Source organism: Gavia stellata, chromosome 27 (assembly GCF_030936135.1).
Source record: "Gavia stellata isolate bGavSte3 chromosome 27, bGavSte3.hap2, whole genome shotgun sequence".
NCBI lineage: Eukaryota > Metazoa > Chordata > Aves > Gaviiformes > Gaviidae > Gavia > Gavia stellata.
The window spans coordinates 3,935,184-3,953,943 of record NC_082620.1 but is presented as its reverse complement, the minus strand read 5'-3'; the positions used below and the strand labels follow the sequence as shown (position 1 = coordinate 3,953,943).

Here is an 18,760-nt window from a genome sequence, read left to right as displayed (position 1 = left end):
GACCAGCTGTCAGAACAGGGCTTACAGAAACAGGAAACATATTAACCTGTCTCTCCGCCTGCCTAGATCCCACAACTGATACAGGAGCTGACAAAGATGGGCTGTTCTTGGCACATTACTTCCACCGACAGCATTGCTTGGGGCTGTGATTGTTCAAAGGTGGAGACACCCGGAACTGCGTGAAGATTCCCCAGGTGCAGTAATTTGGACATAGCCATATCTTGTGCCCCAAGAGACTTCCTGGATTGTGGTCCCCACCCTCCCGCTTGCTTCCTGCAGGATCTTTAATACATTGGCTGGGACTTTGGTTTGTCTCCTGTTAAATAAAAATGATCATTCTTGTTTGATGCACAAGAATGTTGGCAAAGGCGGATCATCTCACAAAGACTCCTTCATGAAAACTGCTAGTTAAATAAAAGTGCAAGCAACTACTTACCCAAAAAGAAGAATACGCACATACACACAGGCACAACCACTTTCTCCTTGCAGCAATTACACCCAGTAATTTCATATTTTATACCAAGCCACAGTAATGACATAAGAAGATTGACAAAATGCAAGCCTGCCTGTGACTAAATGGTTAAAGGGACGAAGGATATTCCCATACCTCACTCTACTGAGTTTATGTACCCTCTCACACAGCTTCTGAGTCACACACTATTTAGACAGCTTTGCAGTATGGAGACATTCCCATTTTTATTCTGGAATGGAGCAAAAGACCACCAGTGGCATTTCTTCTCAGTTATTCTGCTTCTAGCCCACTCTGCACCATGGCATGACAAGCTGCCTTCCAGCACTGAACAGGGTTCAGTTATCCTTTTCGGAAGAGCAATCATAAGACACTTGCCAGCCCGCTGACTCCCAGCAGTAGGTAAATTCATCAGTTCACAGACGAAGATGAGCATTTTTTGCAAGCCAATATTTCAGAGCACAAAGACTGCTGGGCTCCTAAAGTGGAAATCCACGGCTTTTTAGGCAGCTGCAGCTCCCTGTCTGTACACCTGCACCTAAGCTTCTGGCAGGGCACCTCTCACCATGGGACTGATTTACCTCTGACTAGATTAGTAGCACAAGGCCAAGGACAGAGGCAGAGCTCTCGGAGCAAAAAAGGCTTGCACAGAGACATGTCCTGACCTCTGGGTTTCACTCTGAGCAGGAGACTCCCTGCACAGAGTCTTGTCCCAACTGGAAGAGTTAAAAGCTCTGTATAAAATACTATCACAGAAACACGCTCCTTTCCCTTTCTCTGTTAATTAAGCTGCTGTCTGTGCTAGGTTCAGCAGACCAATACACCCAGTGCTATCTAGACCATCTGCTCTTGTTCAAATACATAAAGTAAGTCACAGAGAAATCAACCAGATTTTAAGACTCTTCCTTCTATGCAGCAGTGACTGAAGCTACAATGTGTCTAAAATGACGAACACTAAAATCATCATCTAAGGGACCCAAAGCCTCCTGGACAATTTCTGGAATGTACAAGCCAGGAGTGGGCAACTTTCCACAGCTATAAATCCTTGACTTCTTCCTCTCTGTCAAGAAGAGACTGAAATAAGCCAGCCAAGCACAGCCCAGGGAAATTGAAGACATTTTTAACAGCAGACTTACCCAACCAGCAAACAATCTTGCAATATGAAGTTGGCCTGACTTCAAGACAAATTCAACAAGGTCCCAGCTATAAAGATTGATTACAATTTTTTTTTTTTTTTACACTAAACATTAATTGGTTTAAAACAAGAGTCCTCCAGGTCCCCAAGGTACTGCTAGAACAGAAATTCTTCATTCCCAGCTGAATGCCCTGAGCCCAGGGAAACAGTATGCTCTCTCCTCTGGCACAGCTTGTGCCCAGCCTACCACTTAAAGCTAAGACATTCTCTGGGGAGGTGGAAGACATGGATTTGAATTGTTCAGATTTCCTTCACCTCCCAAATGCTTCCTCTGAGACTTTCTATGAGTCCTACACAATTTTAACAAGTGGGAAGCAGACATGCTGGAAGGTTTGAATCTACATTCAAACAGCTGTCTCCAAAGTTCCTATCTTAAGGGACTGAAATGCTGGCTTTTTTTCATCTGTTACCTCCCTCCCAAGGCTGCAAAACAACATTCAAATCTAAGAGTGAGAGCTCAGTCAGCTCCAGGGGTGCTGGAGTCAGCAAAGAGGAATACACAGATCAGACATGCCTGTTACAAGAAGGCTCACAGGCTCAGCGCAGGTAGTTAAACTCATCTCCCTTTGCATGGGGTACAGCTGCTCCTCAGCAGTCTGGGTTACAGGATGATAGTTTCTAGAGTCTCTGGTTGTATTCCCAGGGTTCTGCAAAGGGTTTATCCACACAAGCTGATTAACAGCAGCGTGCTGTTCTCCATTAGCTCCTCTCTCGCTTACGTGACACAGGCCCTTTGACTCCCAAATATTTCCTGCTTTAAAGGTTCAGTGATTATTATGAAATAAAAAGCAACTTTAACCATAACCGATATTCTGCAGTAACGCTCTGTCAGAATCTTCATTCTAAAAGTTTCCCCTATGCTGACAAGTCCCAGTTTGCTGTGTGTCTCTGGATAATTGATTTTTACCTACCTGCACTTCATCATCTACTGCCTTAGTGGTAACTCTGACTGTAACTCCTTATGAATCTCTGAAGAAAAGCTACATCTCTTAAATCCTTGTTGGAACAGTAGAGAGCACCTTCTGATTTCCCATCTCTCAGGCATTTACAGCATACAGACCTTCACACTACAGTTTTCACCAAAAAAGCACAACACATTAACACTGCCTGTCCTTCTGACCTAGTCTACAAAAACTACAGTGCTCTGGCAACTCCCTCGCACTCCCTGGCATCTTCTTCTCAAATCACTGCAAGTTCTGCCAGGGTTCAGCAAAGACAGGAAAAATCCACTGTGTAAGACATCCTCCCAATTCACCAAGAGGTCATTTGTACTCAGGATTTCCTATGTTGCACATGTCTTACATGAAGCTACTCTACACTCCGAACGGTCAAGGTAACAGCTTCTTTCACTGAGCAGTCTCCACGGAATATAAAATGCATTTACAGCCTGCTGTTGCAGAGGGCTTTGTGAATACAGGAGCTCAGAGAAGTAACTGAAGTTAAATCTTCAAAGCCCACTTCACAAGTAAGAGAGGCTTTCAGAGCTCAGAGAACAAGGTCATTGAACAAACTATTTACAGTGAGTAACAAATAGTGAACAAATGCCTTATTTGACCTGTGTTATTCTTCCACTCAACAAAATCTAGTGTGGCAGGGAAGTCAGCAGAGCCACAGGCAGAGGTACATGTGGCATCATGGTTAGAACAGGACACAGAGCAATGTCTCTTGGATCAGTATCTCCCACCACCAAGCCCAAGGCATAAGGCAAATCTCCTAGCCCATACTGCCAAGAAAGATAAATAAAAGCAGCGCTTCTCTGTCACAGGGATGTTGTCAAGTTTGCTGCTATCTAAACCACCAACTTACCAGATGAAGGTCGTAAAAAACAAGCATCCCGTCAGAACACATTCTGTGAGCTACTACGCTAATCTATGACCAAGAGCAACAGCAGAATTCACTCGACTCAGTGGAGAAAAGATTCCCCTCTTTAGTGCAAAACCAGTTACTCTTTTCCCGGTTTATATCTGACTCCTTATAACACTTGCATCTGACTGCTTATATGACATCAACCTCAAAACAGACTTTTTTTTTTTTAAATAAATGGACTCACTGCTTTTCAAACACAGGTTTAGTGTTTCTGAGCAGAGCCAAATATGAGAACAACATAAGATGAAAGACACCCTGTGCAACCTTATGCTTCATTCTCCCTGCAATACTGGGTTTAACCTTAATTTTCTGTAGCTGTAATCAATGCTAAAGGTGCCTCACAGGCCACGCATTGTTTGAGAATGACAGACATTGGACCACCAGACCAGGCAGTACTGTTGTATTACCACTAAATTTAACCCCATTTGCCAGCTACCTGCAGACAGACAGTATCTTTGTGAAGTCTGGTCAGATTGCAACTCTCTCCTTTGTCGGAGGCTGAAAATGCACACAGTTAAGTATTGATTTCCTGCTAGCTTACCTGACAGTATATATTAAAACAAGATCTTCACTACTAAAAGCACACACAAACAAGTCACCATGGAGGGTACTAAATTTCAAATTAATACCTCCCTAGTTCCTCTGTCGTATCTGTCCACATATGCACATGCTTTGATCTCAGAGTAAATGAGATTTACTCTGTTTTCATCGAGGAATAAGCTACCTTGGACTACTTCACACTTATCATGGGATAGGATATGCATACACAGAGGTACCCCTGAGTACTGAATACGCTGTAGGTTCACAGCTGAGCTTGTCCCCATGATAATTTCTTCACTTGCCTGCAGCTTGATGCATAACCATGAGCTAGCTTGAGGTTAAAAACATAAAATAATAATAATAAAAAAAAATACAGTGAATACCACTGGACCGTGCATTGAATTAGGTGAAGTCAGCATTGTGTGTGCTAGTTGACTTTAAAAGTTTGCCCTCTGGCATTTTTTTTACTTTTTAATGTGCCTTTTTCACTTTTTTAAAAATCTGGAGATAGCTCATAGGTATTATCTACTTGCTCATACACACACACAATTATTCTGAGCTGTGACAAGATTTTGAAATGCGTTGGCTTTTGCATCTAAAAAAGAAATAACATACTCTTGCTCCCTTCTACTTGACAAAATACCATTATAAGACTCACAATTCTTTTCTGAAAATTGAAATAGAAAATGCCCATATATGACACGTTATTTATAGCCCCTCCTACTGAATCTGATTTATCATGCTACACTCCCTAATATTAAATGGTGTCATTAGGCAGGATCTCACATTGCTTCAGCCTCAGCACATTGACTTACCAAGGAAACTGCAAAATTAAGTCCAACTCAAACACTGATTTCAGCACTGATGAAAGAAGCTGCCTCAACTGTGTTGGCCCCTATCCACAGCACGTGCACTGGCGGTGCAGACTTCCTGCTTGGTGCTCAGCCACTGTGCCTCAGCCTACACTAGCAGGAACCATCTGTAGGGATGAAAGAAGAGTTCAACTTCCAAATTTACTTCCAACCTTGAGAGTAGCCGAACGACTCTCTCCTCCAGGAACCACTAAGTAATACAGCATACATAGTTTGCTGAACAGGCAGTCTCTGTTAGGGGCAATCTCTATGTCCATGTGCTGTGGGGTTTCTCATTTTCACTACATGTTGTCTTGAACATTATTATCACAGACAAGATTTAATGGTGGATAATAAAGCAACTCTTATGAGAACACTTCTAAGATACTAGCATCCTGGTTGGTCTCCTACTGCTACACAGGTCTTAGTGACAACAACAGCTATAATTAGCTCTTATACAGCACTTGTCACCCACATATCTTAAGAAAAAATATAAACGGAGACAAGAGCTATCACCCCATTTTAGAGACAGGGAAACTGAGGTACTGAAAGGGAGGTAATGATAAAATGTGAATGCCAGCAGCAAAGTGATGCATAAAACCAGGTCTCCTGCATCCTAGCTGGTGCTCCAGGGAACGCTGTTGAAAAGCACCATATCCCATTACCCATATACTGAGGCGCTGAGCTGCCCCAGCAAGGATCTTATTTTTCATTATGGAGTGAAAAATAAAACAAGCCACAGGGCTCCAACTCCTCCTGCAAGCCAGAGACACGCAGCCAGAAATTTCTATGGCAAACGACGCAATGAAAATGCAGCCTGACACAGAGCAAAGTGGCAGCAGCAAGCCAGCCCATCTAGGTGCCAGAGTGGTTGTATCACTCATTATTCAGGGAGAGCGGGGGAGCTGGAAGCATTACTTCAACTGTAAGAAAACAGGCTGACTGCTGATTAATCCAAAATGCTGCTGTTGAGATGAGAGACCTCATGGTCACTGGCCTCCAAAAACAAAATGTAAAGGTTCAAAAGCAGGCCATTACAAATAACAACCTTCTAGTTCTCACCAGTGGCCAGTCAGGCATTGGACACAGGCTCAGTAACATACAGCTGAAGTATGCGATTTTGTGTGGTCATTCCCAGCAATGTAATATAGCTCCGAAACACAACTTGTTAATGATAAGAATTAAAGCAAATAGAGCAACTGAATTTCATACCTTTTTTTCTTGCCAGCATGTGGGAGCAAGGCCTCAGCAGTCTCCTTTAGAGAGAAATATCTGTGCTGAACTCAAACATATCTCTACAGTACCTGTCAGTTCTAAAACTAAGGTTCAAAAAAGCTCCTCAGCAAGCCAAAAGAGATAAAACAACAGGCCCTACTACTCTCCAAACACCAAATGGCACCCAAGAAGATGACTAATAGAAATCAGGTGTTTCATTTTTGTTTTTTTAAGCAACATGACAAGACACCAAGACATCATGAGAAGCAGAGCTGAGTCAGAGCTGTTGGCCCCAGGATCACAGCCGGTTTATTTCCCTCAGTTCCAGCTGCAGAGCCCAGCATTTCAGATGCACATGCAGCCCCAGATCACCTGGGGAACTGCTCTGGAGATACCTGCTGTCAAACCAAGAGCAGGCCAGGCTCTAGGCACATCTCCCCCCCTCACAAGTCCAGCATCCCCCAGAGAATGCTCACGCACTCCCCACACACTCCCCCCCTGCAAAGCACTGCCTGGGTGCTTCACCCAGCCACCCCCAAGTCACAGCCGAGGTGGAAAGGAGCACAGAGGACTGCTCTCCCAAATGCCCAGAACCAAACCATCCTCTCCAGACTGTGGCACGGCACCCTGTCCTGACCAAGGGCTAGCCCAGAGGGCCCTCCCCATGGGGCACAACCCCTGCTGCCCAGCGCCTGGGCCCTCACCCTGCCCACCCCACCACAGCGGGGATGCGCACACCCACCTGGTCCCTCAGAGGCTGAGGGGGCAGCTGCGCCCCTGCACCCACCGTGGGGCTGCTCCCAGCGGGGGAGAGAGCCTCAGCCCCCACCACAGCCCCACCGCACACCCTCGGCCCCTCGACACTGCGAAGCCCCTTTCCAAAATGGCCGCCGCCCGCCATGGCCACCCTGCAAGATGGCCGCCGCCTCCAATGGCTCCTGAGGGCCCCCGCACAGCCGGGCCCCCTGCCTTCCCCAGTGCGGCTGTGCACGCCCCACACCACCGCGGCCCAGCCCAGAGGGGCACAGAGAGGCAGAGACAAGTCCCCGAGGCGCCATGCTTTATTCTCAAGGGTGGAGAAGAAAAGGAAGGGAGCTCGGGGGACAGGGCGGCCGAGGGGAGGGGTGGGGGGGTTGTTTGCGGGCAGGCGGCCCGGCAGGGCAGCACTAGCAGGAGGTGAAGGTTTTCCAGAAGAAGTTTTTGCAGGGGGCCTTGCGGTCCCGCTGCGGTAGCTGGGTGAGCCGCCCCAGCACCGCCCGCTCCTCCTCCAGCTTGCCCTCCTCTTCCACATCTGGGGAGGCCGCCTCGCGCCCCACGTCCACGCTGTCCAGCAGCCCCGCCAGCATCTTCAGGATGGCATCCTTCCGGACTGTGCTCTGTTCCTGCAGGCAGAGAGCAGGGGAAAGTGATGGACAGAGGCCCTTTCCCCCACGGCCATCGAGGCAGGGGGTTGTTGCAGGATGCGAGCACCCTCCATGGGGTCCCTTCTCGTTTCCCTGCCTCCCCTGGTGCCCCGTCCTTGGAGACGATGCTTCTCCCGTTGGCAGAGCTGTGCTGGAGCTGAGGAATCTGCGGCTACAGAGGTCACTCCTCCCTTCTCCTGTTCCCTGTCCAGCTGGACAGGGAGAGGCACACGTGCCGTGTTATAGCTGGAAAAGAGCTGCTAACAAACAAGCATGAATTGGCTGTAAAGTCCCTTGCTGCCTGCACTAATTAAATTTCATTGAATGCCAAACTGCCTTCTCTCCTAGTAAGCCCATGCTCCCTTCACTACTCTGACTGCCCAGCATCTGCTGCGGGAAGGTCGGGGAAGAGGCACGGAGTCCTAAGCAATATTAAATTAAGTGCACCAGGGGCTGCAACCCTCCATAAAATGCTGAGAATGAAACGTAACAAAGGAGAGGGCTGGGTTGGTGGGGAGAGACACCCTAAGTATCTGGAGCAAAATATTTAATCAGTGAAGACAGGCAGCTTGTATTTCAAGAACAAGAACCTGTAGTTCAATAGCCTGACCTTGGGGGAAGGCATAATGAAAGAGGAGCTGCGGAGCTCCATCCCTTTGCCATAGCAGCATACAAAAGAGTGTAGCCTGTGGTTCGGGGCTTGAGGGATTTCCATCAGTAACCAGCTGTGAGTTACGCTGTTTCTCTTAACTTTACATCCAGCAAATCTGAGGAATTACCTCTTGCCTGACTATTCCTGGTCTCTGTGACTCATTAGCGGAGACAGCTGGTACCGGACAAGCTGGGATGGATGGTTTGACAGGAACAGATCCTGTTTCCCATGCAGATGGGAATCTTGGAAGCACATTTCCACGTCACTTCTCACAAATCCATGTTTAGTGCTGGGACTGCTGTATCTATCCACTGGCTCTGTCAGCACCAGCATCCGCTAAGGACGAGTTGGTGAGCAACTCAAAAGATGGATAAATACAGGCAGCAGCAATTATTTTGAGTTTACAGTATAGAATGTTTATGGATATTTTTAAATCACTTTCTTAGCTCTATTAACCAACCCTGCTTCCACACAAGAGAAACTGAGGCACAGAAAAATGACATGCTATGTTTGTAGCAGAAGAAAAGACAAAAGCCAGCTTGTGCCTGTCCCAATTCCTACTCCTGTGCTGCAAGTACAGAAATGTTTTGAGCCTTTGGGAGATGGACTGCGACTGGGGAACCCAGCTAAATGCGTCTCCTGGGCGATGTCTTCCTCGTAAGCTTCTTTCCTAGCTGTAAGTGCTATGTTTTGAAATAACCTGCTCCAAGCAGAGACAGCAGCTTCAGACTCGGGTGGGGAAGGCGAAGCTCAGCCTGCTCTTGGGGGATACTCCTTACGCATGATCGGCTGTGGCTGTTCGTGAACTAGGCAGCTCTTCCCCTGCACTAATCCGTTGCTAACATCCTTTCTGCTTATAGCTGTTCCCAAGCTGCAAAAGATGAAGACTCTTTGGCAGCAGCTAGAGATCTTAGCATGGGTGGGTTGTGGTACACCTCTGGGCTCAATTCCCTGTACTATACCCACCAGTGCATCAGAATGCACAGATCTTTTTTTTGCATTGTTATGCATTTTATGGTGGTTTATATGTACAATCCCAATGTTCTTCATACTTAAAACATTTGTCTGAGTTACAGCAGTGGTGACTGTAGGGATTGGTTCATCAGTATTTAACAATTTTTCAGTTTGTAGAATGGTCTAAAGAGAATCATTGTATCTATTATAATTATATCATTATTTTGTAAGCAACAGCGTGTAGAAGACTAAGAGTCATTACACTTGAATTCATTTTTACTAAAGCCTTATTTACCAATTTATTCCCTACAACTTGTTTCTTTTTTCCCCAGCAGCTAGGATTTGCACCAGAAAGTGTTTACTTTTTAAGTACTGGATTTGTTAGTGTAAGAATGTACAGCTGAAAGTTTACAGTTATCCCCAGAAGGGTTAATCCCAGCCAGCTGCAGAAGCCCTGATCTCTAACAGAATGCTACCCCTAGCACCTCATACTGTATACGTTTCTTTCTCGCAGCCAGTTTTGTTGTTAATGGTATGTGAGCCCACTCCTGAAGCAGTAAGACACTGATGGATGAGCTGGAGTCAACGCTAAGACAGAAAAAATGATGTGGATATGCGCAAAGGAGAAGTTAGTGCCTTTGAAACCCACGCTGGGATCCTTCACTTCCCTGGGTAGCTCCTCCGCAGGACTGAAATAACAGCAGCCTTACGGATACAGCTGTGAACTGGACGGGCAGAGTGCGGGGTGACTAACCACAGCTCAGAGGAACCTCAGGGATGGCAAGGAACACGCAGGTGAGGAAACTGTGGGGCGAGGGCAAGCAGAACAGAGCACTTGCTTGTGATTATATTATGCTATTGCTTCCTACCCCTTTGGCCTCTTAGGAAAATAGTCCAGCAAAACAAAGTTGTTACAGTGCTATAGCCATTATAATATTAGAGTTTTGCCAGTTGGTAGGATAATTATATTGCTATAATAAGTTCTGCCACTGCATAGAGCTGTGCTGGTTCAGAGTGTAATTATTCTAGCAGAACTATGTCAGTATAACTCCCCTTGTGAATACTACTCTGGAAAAAGCAATTTTATTCTGATATAATTACTTCATTTATTATTCCTCTGTTACTTTCCTACTGAACCCATCTTTTACACATTTGTCCTTCCCATGAGTCCTATTTAAAATATCATCTCCCTTGATCATTTTACCAATTACGTATCTTTTCTCTCCCTCCCTAGTACTCTGCTTTATTCTCTCATGCTGCACTCTTCCAGCAATACTATTTTCTCCTTTTCCCTCTCCCCTCTGCTCTGTTCTTTTTGCCAGTTTTTGCTTAGCTCAGACTTCACTTTTGCAGCTCTCTGGCATCTGCCCTGTACCTTTCCTAAATAAACTGGCTAGTAAGCTGTAGTAACAGCCCGTGCTTCAGCAGTGCATGAAGCTGTAGTGCCTTGGAATATAGAGGGGTGGAAGAGTTGGTTGCATCAGGTAAAGCCTGATTGCCCTTATTAACCCTCCCCTGGCTCCAGCCTGCTCCTGCGTGCTCCCACCTCCCCCAGCTCCTGCCCAGGGTGCATTACACTCACCCTAGCGTTCTGTATTGCGAGTCTCTCTTCTCCGGGCAGTGCAGTGGCTCTCATGCTCCACACCAGCAGCAGAACGGACACCAGGCTGGCCACCAGCTGCATGATGTACAGGCTGTGACTACTGTGCTGAATTAGGAAGACTGGGAGAGGGAGCTGTTTCTGGGCTCTCTTCTGCCTCAGACAATGGCTGCAGCCCCTTTTATAGCCCTCCCCCTAGCCCAGTGGGTGACGCAAACAATTAAGTCTATATCAAAGGCAAATTAGACTTTGGAGAGGTTGTTAACACTTGGCTGCTTGAGTGGGATACTTCAGTGCCTCTGGGCTTTCCATGTGCCAGACCTGCAGAGACTGAGGAAGCAAAGGTTTGGGACTCTCCACTAACATGCTATTTCTTCACCCCGAGAAATTGTAGGCACTATCTGTGCCTCTTCTAGTTAGCTGAATTCTGCTTGGGAACATAGTATTAGATAGAATAGGCCACCAGCTTGCACAAACCTCTGGCCAATGCTGGGTGATTCAGAGGGAAGAGGCAAAACTTCTGGCCACCGGTACTTAGATATGGGCTTGGACCCTCAGCCTATGTGTCCAAACAGCTCCAGACTCTAGGGGTATTTGGATCTGGATCTCTGCATCCAGTGATGCATCTCACTGCGGAACGCCAACATGCCTGGCTTTCCCTTTATGGTAACATGGGGACACAGGCTGCAGCTGTGCAGTAATATAATCTGTCTTGCAAATGTACGTAAGACTACCTGGAAGCCAGTTGGAGGTTATTGGTTTTTGCTCCTACTATTGTTTCAATACGTCTTGAACCTATCCCAGAAGTATAGGTCACCACAGTGAATCCTGACTTGGATATGTTGGGTTTAAATGTATTAAAGGGAAAACAAAGTACTGAAAGGCTGGTCAGAGCTGGAGCTGCTCTGCTCAGTGAGGCTTCAGAAAAAGGCTCATGGTATGCTGGCACTGACCGCAGGCTGCTTGGAATAATTTCCTACCATTTCTGATCTCTGGTTAGCAGTTATTAATAATGTTTCTCCCTTTGCCCAAAATGCTGTCCTACCAGTGAGATTGGTTGGTCGGCCAGCAGAAGGTGCTATTAAGCACTGCTATCTGCTTTGCATTGTCCCCAGCATGCGGGGATGGCATCCACTGTCACATGCCTGTGAGATGCGGAGACAGAGCTAAGATCCCATCTCACCACTAGCCCTTTCTCCAGAAGCACTCGCCTCAGGGCAAGTTCTCTTCTGACCCTAACAACGAACGACAGTCAAAAGGTAAATTGTTATCCTAATTTAGCACATTAAAAAACCCCACAGGGAGGTGACTTGGCTAAGGGGATGCTGTGGCAGAACTAAGAACAGAAGGCAGAAAAACCTATTCCCCACTTCTACCGCTTACCAGATCCTGGAAACAGCATGATGAAGCTTTGCCTGTTGATAATCCAGTTTCTAATGCCTGTTACACCCCCCTGGATGCTCTTGAGGGAAGAGATGCCATCACTTCCATGCATATTTGAAAATCAATGCTGGATTGTCTCACTGAAAGATAGAAAGAAAAAACCTCTTCTGAGTCATATGGACTTGTGGGGAAAGGTGACAATCTAGCAATTTCTAGAAATGAATTTTCCTCAGAAAACTTTGTAACCTCATTATTTCTCACGCCCCCCCCCCTTGTGAGAGCTGGCTTCCATGCACCGGTTTCAGATGAAACATTATGTTTCCTTTTAAATTGATCTTGCTAGTTTACCAGAATTGCTGTGTTCGCCCTTCGTAATGGATTCTGTCAAACACTTCCCAGCCAGTCTGCGGCTCGAGACAGAGACCAGTGAAGTACCAGGCTCCAGCAAGCAGACAAATCACAGGGACTTGCCAAATGACCCGCAGCTGATTTGCTCCAGGAGAGGTAAAAACGGGAGAATAGCAAATGGAGAAAGCACACTTGGTTGCTCAAGAGGAACAAAGGGCAGGTACCTGTGAGTGTGTGATGTGCCTGGGCTGACAGGCAGGCAGAAGGTGAATCCCGTACTGTTGGTTATGAGGCAGGACTAAACCTCGTGGGCCTACTAGCCCAAAAGCTAGACAGACAGCAGAAGCAGTGCAGCCAGGTATCCATGCTGGGGGCCATCTGGTCTAACCAAACTGCTTGTTCTAATAAATACAGTTTTATTTGCAGCTTTGCCTTCTGAACGGGCTGTTTTCTATAAAGCTTCATTGAGCAAATGGGGTCACAAGTATGACAATGCTCTTCTACCAAAAAAGGGATGATGTGCTGAGCCAGAGATCAGCTTCTGGGGAGGCCCACAGGGATGTAAACAGTGACCAGGCTGCCGTGAATCTGTCCTGGGATTAAAGGGCAGTAATAAAATAATTGTTACCTCTTGCGGGGGTTGGCTTCGGAGGGAGTTTCTGCCAGCACCAAACCTGTGGCCCTGCTGTCAAGCACAGCACAGCCAAAACCTGTACTTCTAGCCCGGGCAAGGCTGGGTGTCTCTTCACAGCTGGGAGGGAGGGAATAGGGACACATCAAAGCACTTACACTCTAGTGCCCACAGTAGGACAGGATCTCTAAATCCAAACAAGTGCCCTCTGGGCTCTGCTACAGCATCCCTCAATATCAGATGCCTCTTTTCCAGATTCCTCCATCTTCCCCAGTGCCCTTCCCTTTCCTCACATTCCCTCTGCTGCTTCCCCTACATTAGTCTGTCCTCCTCAAGCTCTGGGCCTCTGGCCCCTTTGCAGAGGGGTTCTGCTGGTTCTGCTGCCACCACTGCTGACCATCTCCCCATCATAGGCTATAGCATCATCTCCTTCTTCAAAGGAAATAAAATAATTCTGTGGTGATAAAATTTGCTCTTTTTAGTAACTGGAAAGAGTTCAACACCTAGCACCAGGATTTTCCTTCATTCCTACTGTTCCCTATTCCCTGTTGCATTGGCTGTCTGACCTTTAAGAGGGCCCCAATTATTTTTTTTGCCAACTCTTAAATGCTTATCACTCTGCAAAGGAAAAGTTAAAGGTCTTCCCTTGGAGGAATAAACATTTCTGACAATTATTTCCTTGATTTCCTCTTACCACTTTCTCTCTCTGTTATCTGACTCACCTCCTTTAGAAGTCGTCTTCCTTGATGCTCTCTTCTGTCTGGAGTTGCACATGGTCTGAGTGGGTTTCTACCACTTTACAGTGAAGGCAGATTTATCTGAAATCAGCACACCCGTGAACACATCCATGGGGACCTGGTAAGGGCGGGGATGCTCCAGAAGGAAGGTCAGCGTACAGTAACTTGAAAAGGCCTGGCTATCCAAGGATTTTGGCTCACAGTTAGCGTGGCTTCAGCAGGGATGCAGAGTGGGTTCAGAAGTACAGTAGAAGATGCTTACGCAATCACATAAGACAACCTCCATCTTTTTGTGATTAAGGGTGCACAAGCAACATGCAATGGGAGAGGTTTTATCTTTCAAGAAAGAGGTCCCTGACCCCTCCTCCGTGTGTCTGTACAGCACTGAAGACTGGGCAGTGCTGGAATACAAAAGCTAAGACTATGTCTGGCACCAAATGCCACATTAAGGAATGAGGTAATTTCTCAATTGCTTTCCTCTATGGCCTGGATATTTGCCATCTTCTGCCCATTTGTTGCCTGGTCTGGGTTCAGATCGCCATGTCTTGAATCATGTAGCAGAATTGCATCAGGCTTCCAGAACAACGACGGGTTCCCAAAGGTGAGGCACTCAGCTGCAGCTGAAGGAAGGGTTCAAATGCTTCTGCTTTCCCGTCATCGGAACCCTTTCTCTCTGCCCTCAAGAGTCCCCAGTTGCAAAGGCCAATGCAATAAATAAAGCAATAGTCAGCTGACAGTTGTGAGCCTTCTTTGAAGGGGAAACCAATTTGTTCACGGGCCTGAAATCACAGCTCATTTATCAGGCCAGGCTTGCAGTATTCCCTCGCACTGCGCTCCCCAGGGGCCTCCGAGAAGCATGCAGGTGGCCGTTCCAGGCACGGCTTTTCATTGGCACTAATCTAACAAACCGAAGGAATAGACTGAGTGAGCGTGGGCTGGAGCCTACTGCTCCCACTCATCTCTGATAAGAGCTGCAGAGCAGGTGCAAGGAGGAGGAAGGGAGTACCGCAGGGATGCTGCTGTCAGAGCATGCACGACTACAAGCCTGTTACAGCTCTCTAGGGAGGTGGAGTGGGGGGAGTTGTGCTACCTTCTCTGTCTGTCGACCCCAAAGGGACTGCAGGAGGATGAAGGGAGGGTGAGTGTAACGCTTCAGTGGTATGCTCAAAACCTTTTGTTATTTTAAAATGCATGCAAAGTTAAACATTTTGGTTATTCCACCAAAAATGTTCCTCAAAAATAACTACGTGCTATGAAACACTTCTATTTCAAAATACCTCCATTTTCCACTGAAAATGTTTTGCCTGGCTCCAAGTAGGAGGCATTTCAGGCTGTGAAGCAGGCTGAGAACTCCTGTGGTTACTGCCTACTGACACATGACATGACCTCTGTAACAACAGACTCATCCCATTGGTGGCAAGATTGGCTGGACAAGACTTGGACGGAAACGTTTCTTTACCATTTGGATTTCCTGAGGGATCGCATATGCACTGCGCCTTGTGGGAATTCAGTCAGAAAGAGCTCACCAGGGACGTTAACACACGGGACCGCGAGACTGTCAGCACTGCAGAAGGGACTGCTCGGCTGGGAGAGCTTTAAACAGGAATTCACGCGCTCCATATAGCATGGGGTTCTGGTTACTCCTCTCCTACAGCTGAAGGGGGATGAAACACATGCGGGGTCATCGCATACATCATCTTGCCCTTACCCCTGGCACACAGAATTAGCTTTGTTAGGCAAACTCCTTCCCGGAGGTGCCCGGCCGTGGGCTGCTGCAGCAGCCGTTCAGTACCAAGGAGAGGGCAGCCCCCTCCTGCGGGGTCCCTGCTCCAGCCAGCCCTCGGTCCTCACCACCCGCACTTCAAGCCCCAGGAACTGGCACCCTTGAAAGGCCTGCCACTGAGATGTCTATCATTCGTAATAATCCCCCCTCGCCTTTACCTGTTTCACACATCACTGTGCTATAATTGAGATTCCCCGGCTCTAATTCCCCACTTTTTGCATATTTTAAAAGCACTTAACTCCATCCCATGCATGCCCAGGGAAGAGTGTCACCTAGACTTCTCAGTATTTAACTTGGTTAAATTTCTCATCTCACTTTTTAACATTTTGTCTGAGTCTTTTACTAGACCTGAGCTGCTGTTTCATGCTTTTGTCCACACTTTTGCCTCGTCTTCCCCCACCATTTTATCAAAGGAACTTTCCTCTCCCTGAACTTGGTGGCACTTGCTATTACTTTTTTGACTGTTTGCTTATTGAGGTGGCTGTTCTCTGAGGAAGGATGAATTGTCATCCTTACTTCAGCAGTCTATTGCTCCAGCCAAGCTGCATCAATAATTCAGCCAGACCTCGATAACATTAGCTCTGGATGAATACAACACTCACGCCAATTAACTGGCTGAAAGGGCTCAAGAGGTACAGGCAAGAGATTTCTCTTAATTTTTTTAAGCTCCTTTCTGAAGTCAAAAATTGAGTTAGTTCAATGAGTAAAGCACAGAGCAAGGAGTCTGACACAGTTCAAAAGGCGCCAAGAGGCTTAAGCAGTTGATGTGCTAAAGCCCATCAGGCTCTGTTCCCTCGCTTGTCTCCACCTGCTCCGACTGATATTACATTGTACGTTACTTGGGACAAAGCCTATCCCTGTTCATATGCTCCTAGCTTAATAAGATGCTGGAACATGACTGCAGCACGTCTAGACAAACAACATCTTTGTGGATCTTTGCTTATGAACACCCTTCCTTGAGTAGCCTTGGGCAAAAGCCAGCTAAATCTCAAAAAAAGTGAGTCAAGTATTTTAGTTGCCCACCTGGAGACACTGCAAAGATAGTTTTCGAGTGTTCAGTGCTCAGTTCTATATGAGGTCCCATTAGTTTTCTCCTCTCAGGCATTACCCAAATTGCCAGCCTCTTTTCAGTCCCCATCATCCTTGGCCATAGCAGCCTGAAGCATAACAGCTCAGACCTCATACATTTGCGGAAGGGATAATCAATCTGTAGACACAGTTGCCTGAGAGATGACTGCCATGCCAAATACCATTCTGGCAGCGTAAACGTCATGTAGACCTTGCGGCAGCTCTCGGCACAGGGGTGACTTAACAGTCATAAAGCGCTCAGAGCTGCTCAGATAGAACTAGCTATAGGTGCCCAAACTCTTGCTCCCTCTCTTGCTGCATTGTTAATGAATGCTTGGTTGAGGCACTGATCTCTGTCTTCAAATACTTCAGTGCCTTGCAATAGGTGAAACTGCCTGTAAAGAACAGTGATTTGGAGTGACTCAGAAACTATATATAGGACCCTACGGACAGAGTATGTGCGACTTGGATGGCAAACAGCCTTGTCTTCCTGCTCTCATCACTGGCCACTCGCTGAACTTACAAATTTGGAGAGAGCTCAGAGAAACAGGAGTAATTAGCTGTGTGGAGGCTAGTAACAGGTTTGAGGAAGCTCTTTCCCTCCTGGGCATTGTTGTACTCACCAAGGGTGGGTGGAAAGCTTGAACTTGTTACTAGTTGGCAGCTGCTTTAAGGCCTTCCTGGACTACAGTCCTGGTCTTGATTCCCATTCCAGGGGAGAGAAAGTGCCAGAGGTAGTTTTCTGTCAAGGATGAAGGGCTGAATGGGGTTCAGGTCCCACAGCAATTTTAACAGGAGTAGCTAGAACCAGCCTCCCTTATGGGTCTGCTCTTTATAGTAAAAATACAAGAGCTGAGCAATGAAAATGCCTCAATAGCCCTAACTAATCAGTAGCTGTGGGAGAAAGGAGACAAGTTACCCAGACAATTAAGAGACAAAATGGGTGTCATCTTCTCAACACAAGAATACAAAGGAGATCCAGACTCAGCTCTGCAGCTTAGCAATGCTTTGCAAACCCTTATGACCACAAAGAACCTGTACTGATACTGGTAGTAGAAGGGGGCATTGGGAAAGAAGTGGTAATTCTCATCAGAAAGGGGAGAAAGCAGGAGCGTTGGTACTGACACCACAGAAGTCCATTGGTGTAAGCACGCAGTGGCTGCACCACTTACGCTATCTGTAGGGTCACAATTACGGTAAAGCCCAACCCCAACCTCTGCAAAAGTCCGCTCCTTCTAGCTTTCTCTTAGCAAGCCAAAAAGCTTCCCTCAGAAGGAGCTTTTTTGTCTTCTCCTGATGCCACCTAGCGACTGTTCCCAGCCTGCTCAGCTCGAGTTCAGTACTTGGTCCAGGCCCCTGGAGCCACTAAGCCACCGCAGTTTTTGCAGAAGAAAGGATGGTGCAGCTGAACGGGCCCAGTGATTGACGGGAATTACGTGACACCAGCAGGGAGACGGGCAGCTAGAAAACAGCTTGGAAAGCTGTACCCGAGGCAGCATTTGGACTAGGGAATAGCTTGGATAGAAGGTACTGACTTCTGCAGCACAGAGGATGACAGAAGCTGGAGCTATTATGCAGCCAGGTTACAATACAAAACATGCAATGGGATCACTCTTCAGAGCTTATTTTTGATGATAACTTGTCATCCCTAGAGACAAGGGAGAGAGGAAGCCAGATCAACTACAGAGCGCTCCGGGATGTGTTCTGACAAGCACAGCAAACTTTCAGGATCTCTCTTTCCACCCCCACACTCTCCCCAAAGAAGCACACCGACCCATACTGATGTCACCTTAACCAGAGCCGAGTGTTTAATTGATTGCAAGGGAGTGACGACCGCACAGTGGTTGTGCTGGGAAGACACCCACTGCACAGCGGTGGTACGGAGTCTTTAAAACAAAAGTAAAGAAGTGGAGGCAGATTCATCTCACAACAGTGTACAACGAAAAACAACTTATGCGTCTGGGGATTCTGGGGACAGCATTTGAAATAACGATGCCTCCTAAGGACTAGCAAATACCCAGGCCTGAGGCATCTCAGCATGACTGAGATGAGAGATTTGTCAGCA

At 46.9% G+C, this 18,760-nt stretch overlaps 1 protein-coding gene across 1 annotated transcript; it reads right to left on the bottom strand.

The window, feature by feature from the left end:
• Positions 1-7,302: 7,302 nt before the first annotated feature.
• On the bottom strand, positions 7,303-10,829 carry CORT (cortistatin). Its single transcript, XM_009810754.2, has 2 exons — positions 10,728-10,829; positions 7,303-7,518 (listed from the first exon to the last, which is right to left on the bottom strand). The coding sequence occupies exons 1-2, from the start codon at positions 10,827-10,829 to the stop codon at positions 7,303-7,305; spliced, it is 318 nt and encodes a 105-aa protein (XP_009809056.1).
• Between the last annotated feature and the right edge of the window lie 7,931 nt (positions 10,830-18,760).

Bases quoted from the DNA above. Each gene is read 5' to 3' on its own strand.
- CORT (XM_009810754.2), bottom strand. From the start codon at position 10,829: ATGCAGCTGGTGGCCAGCCTGGTGTCCGTTCTGCTGCTGGTGTGGAGC. The intron at 7,519-10,727 runs GTGAGTGTAATG...CTCTGCCTGCAG, and splicing joins TCGCAATACAGAACGCTAGG to GAACAGAGCACAGTCCGGAA.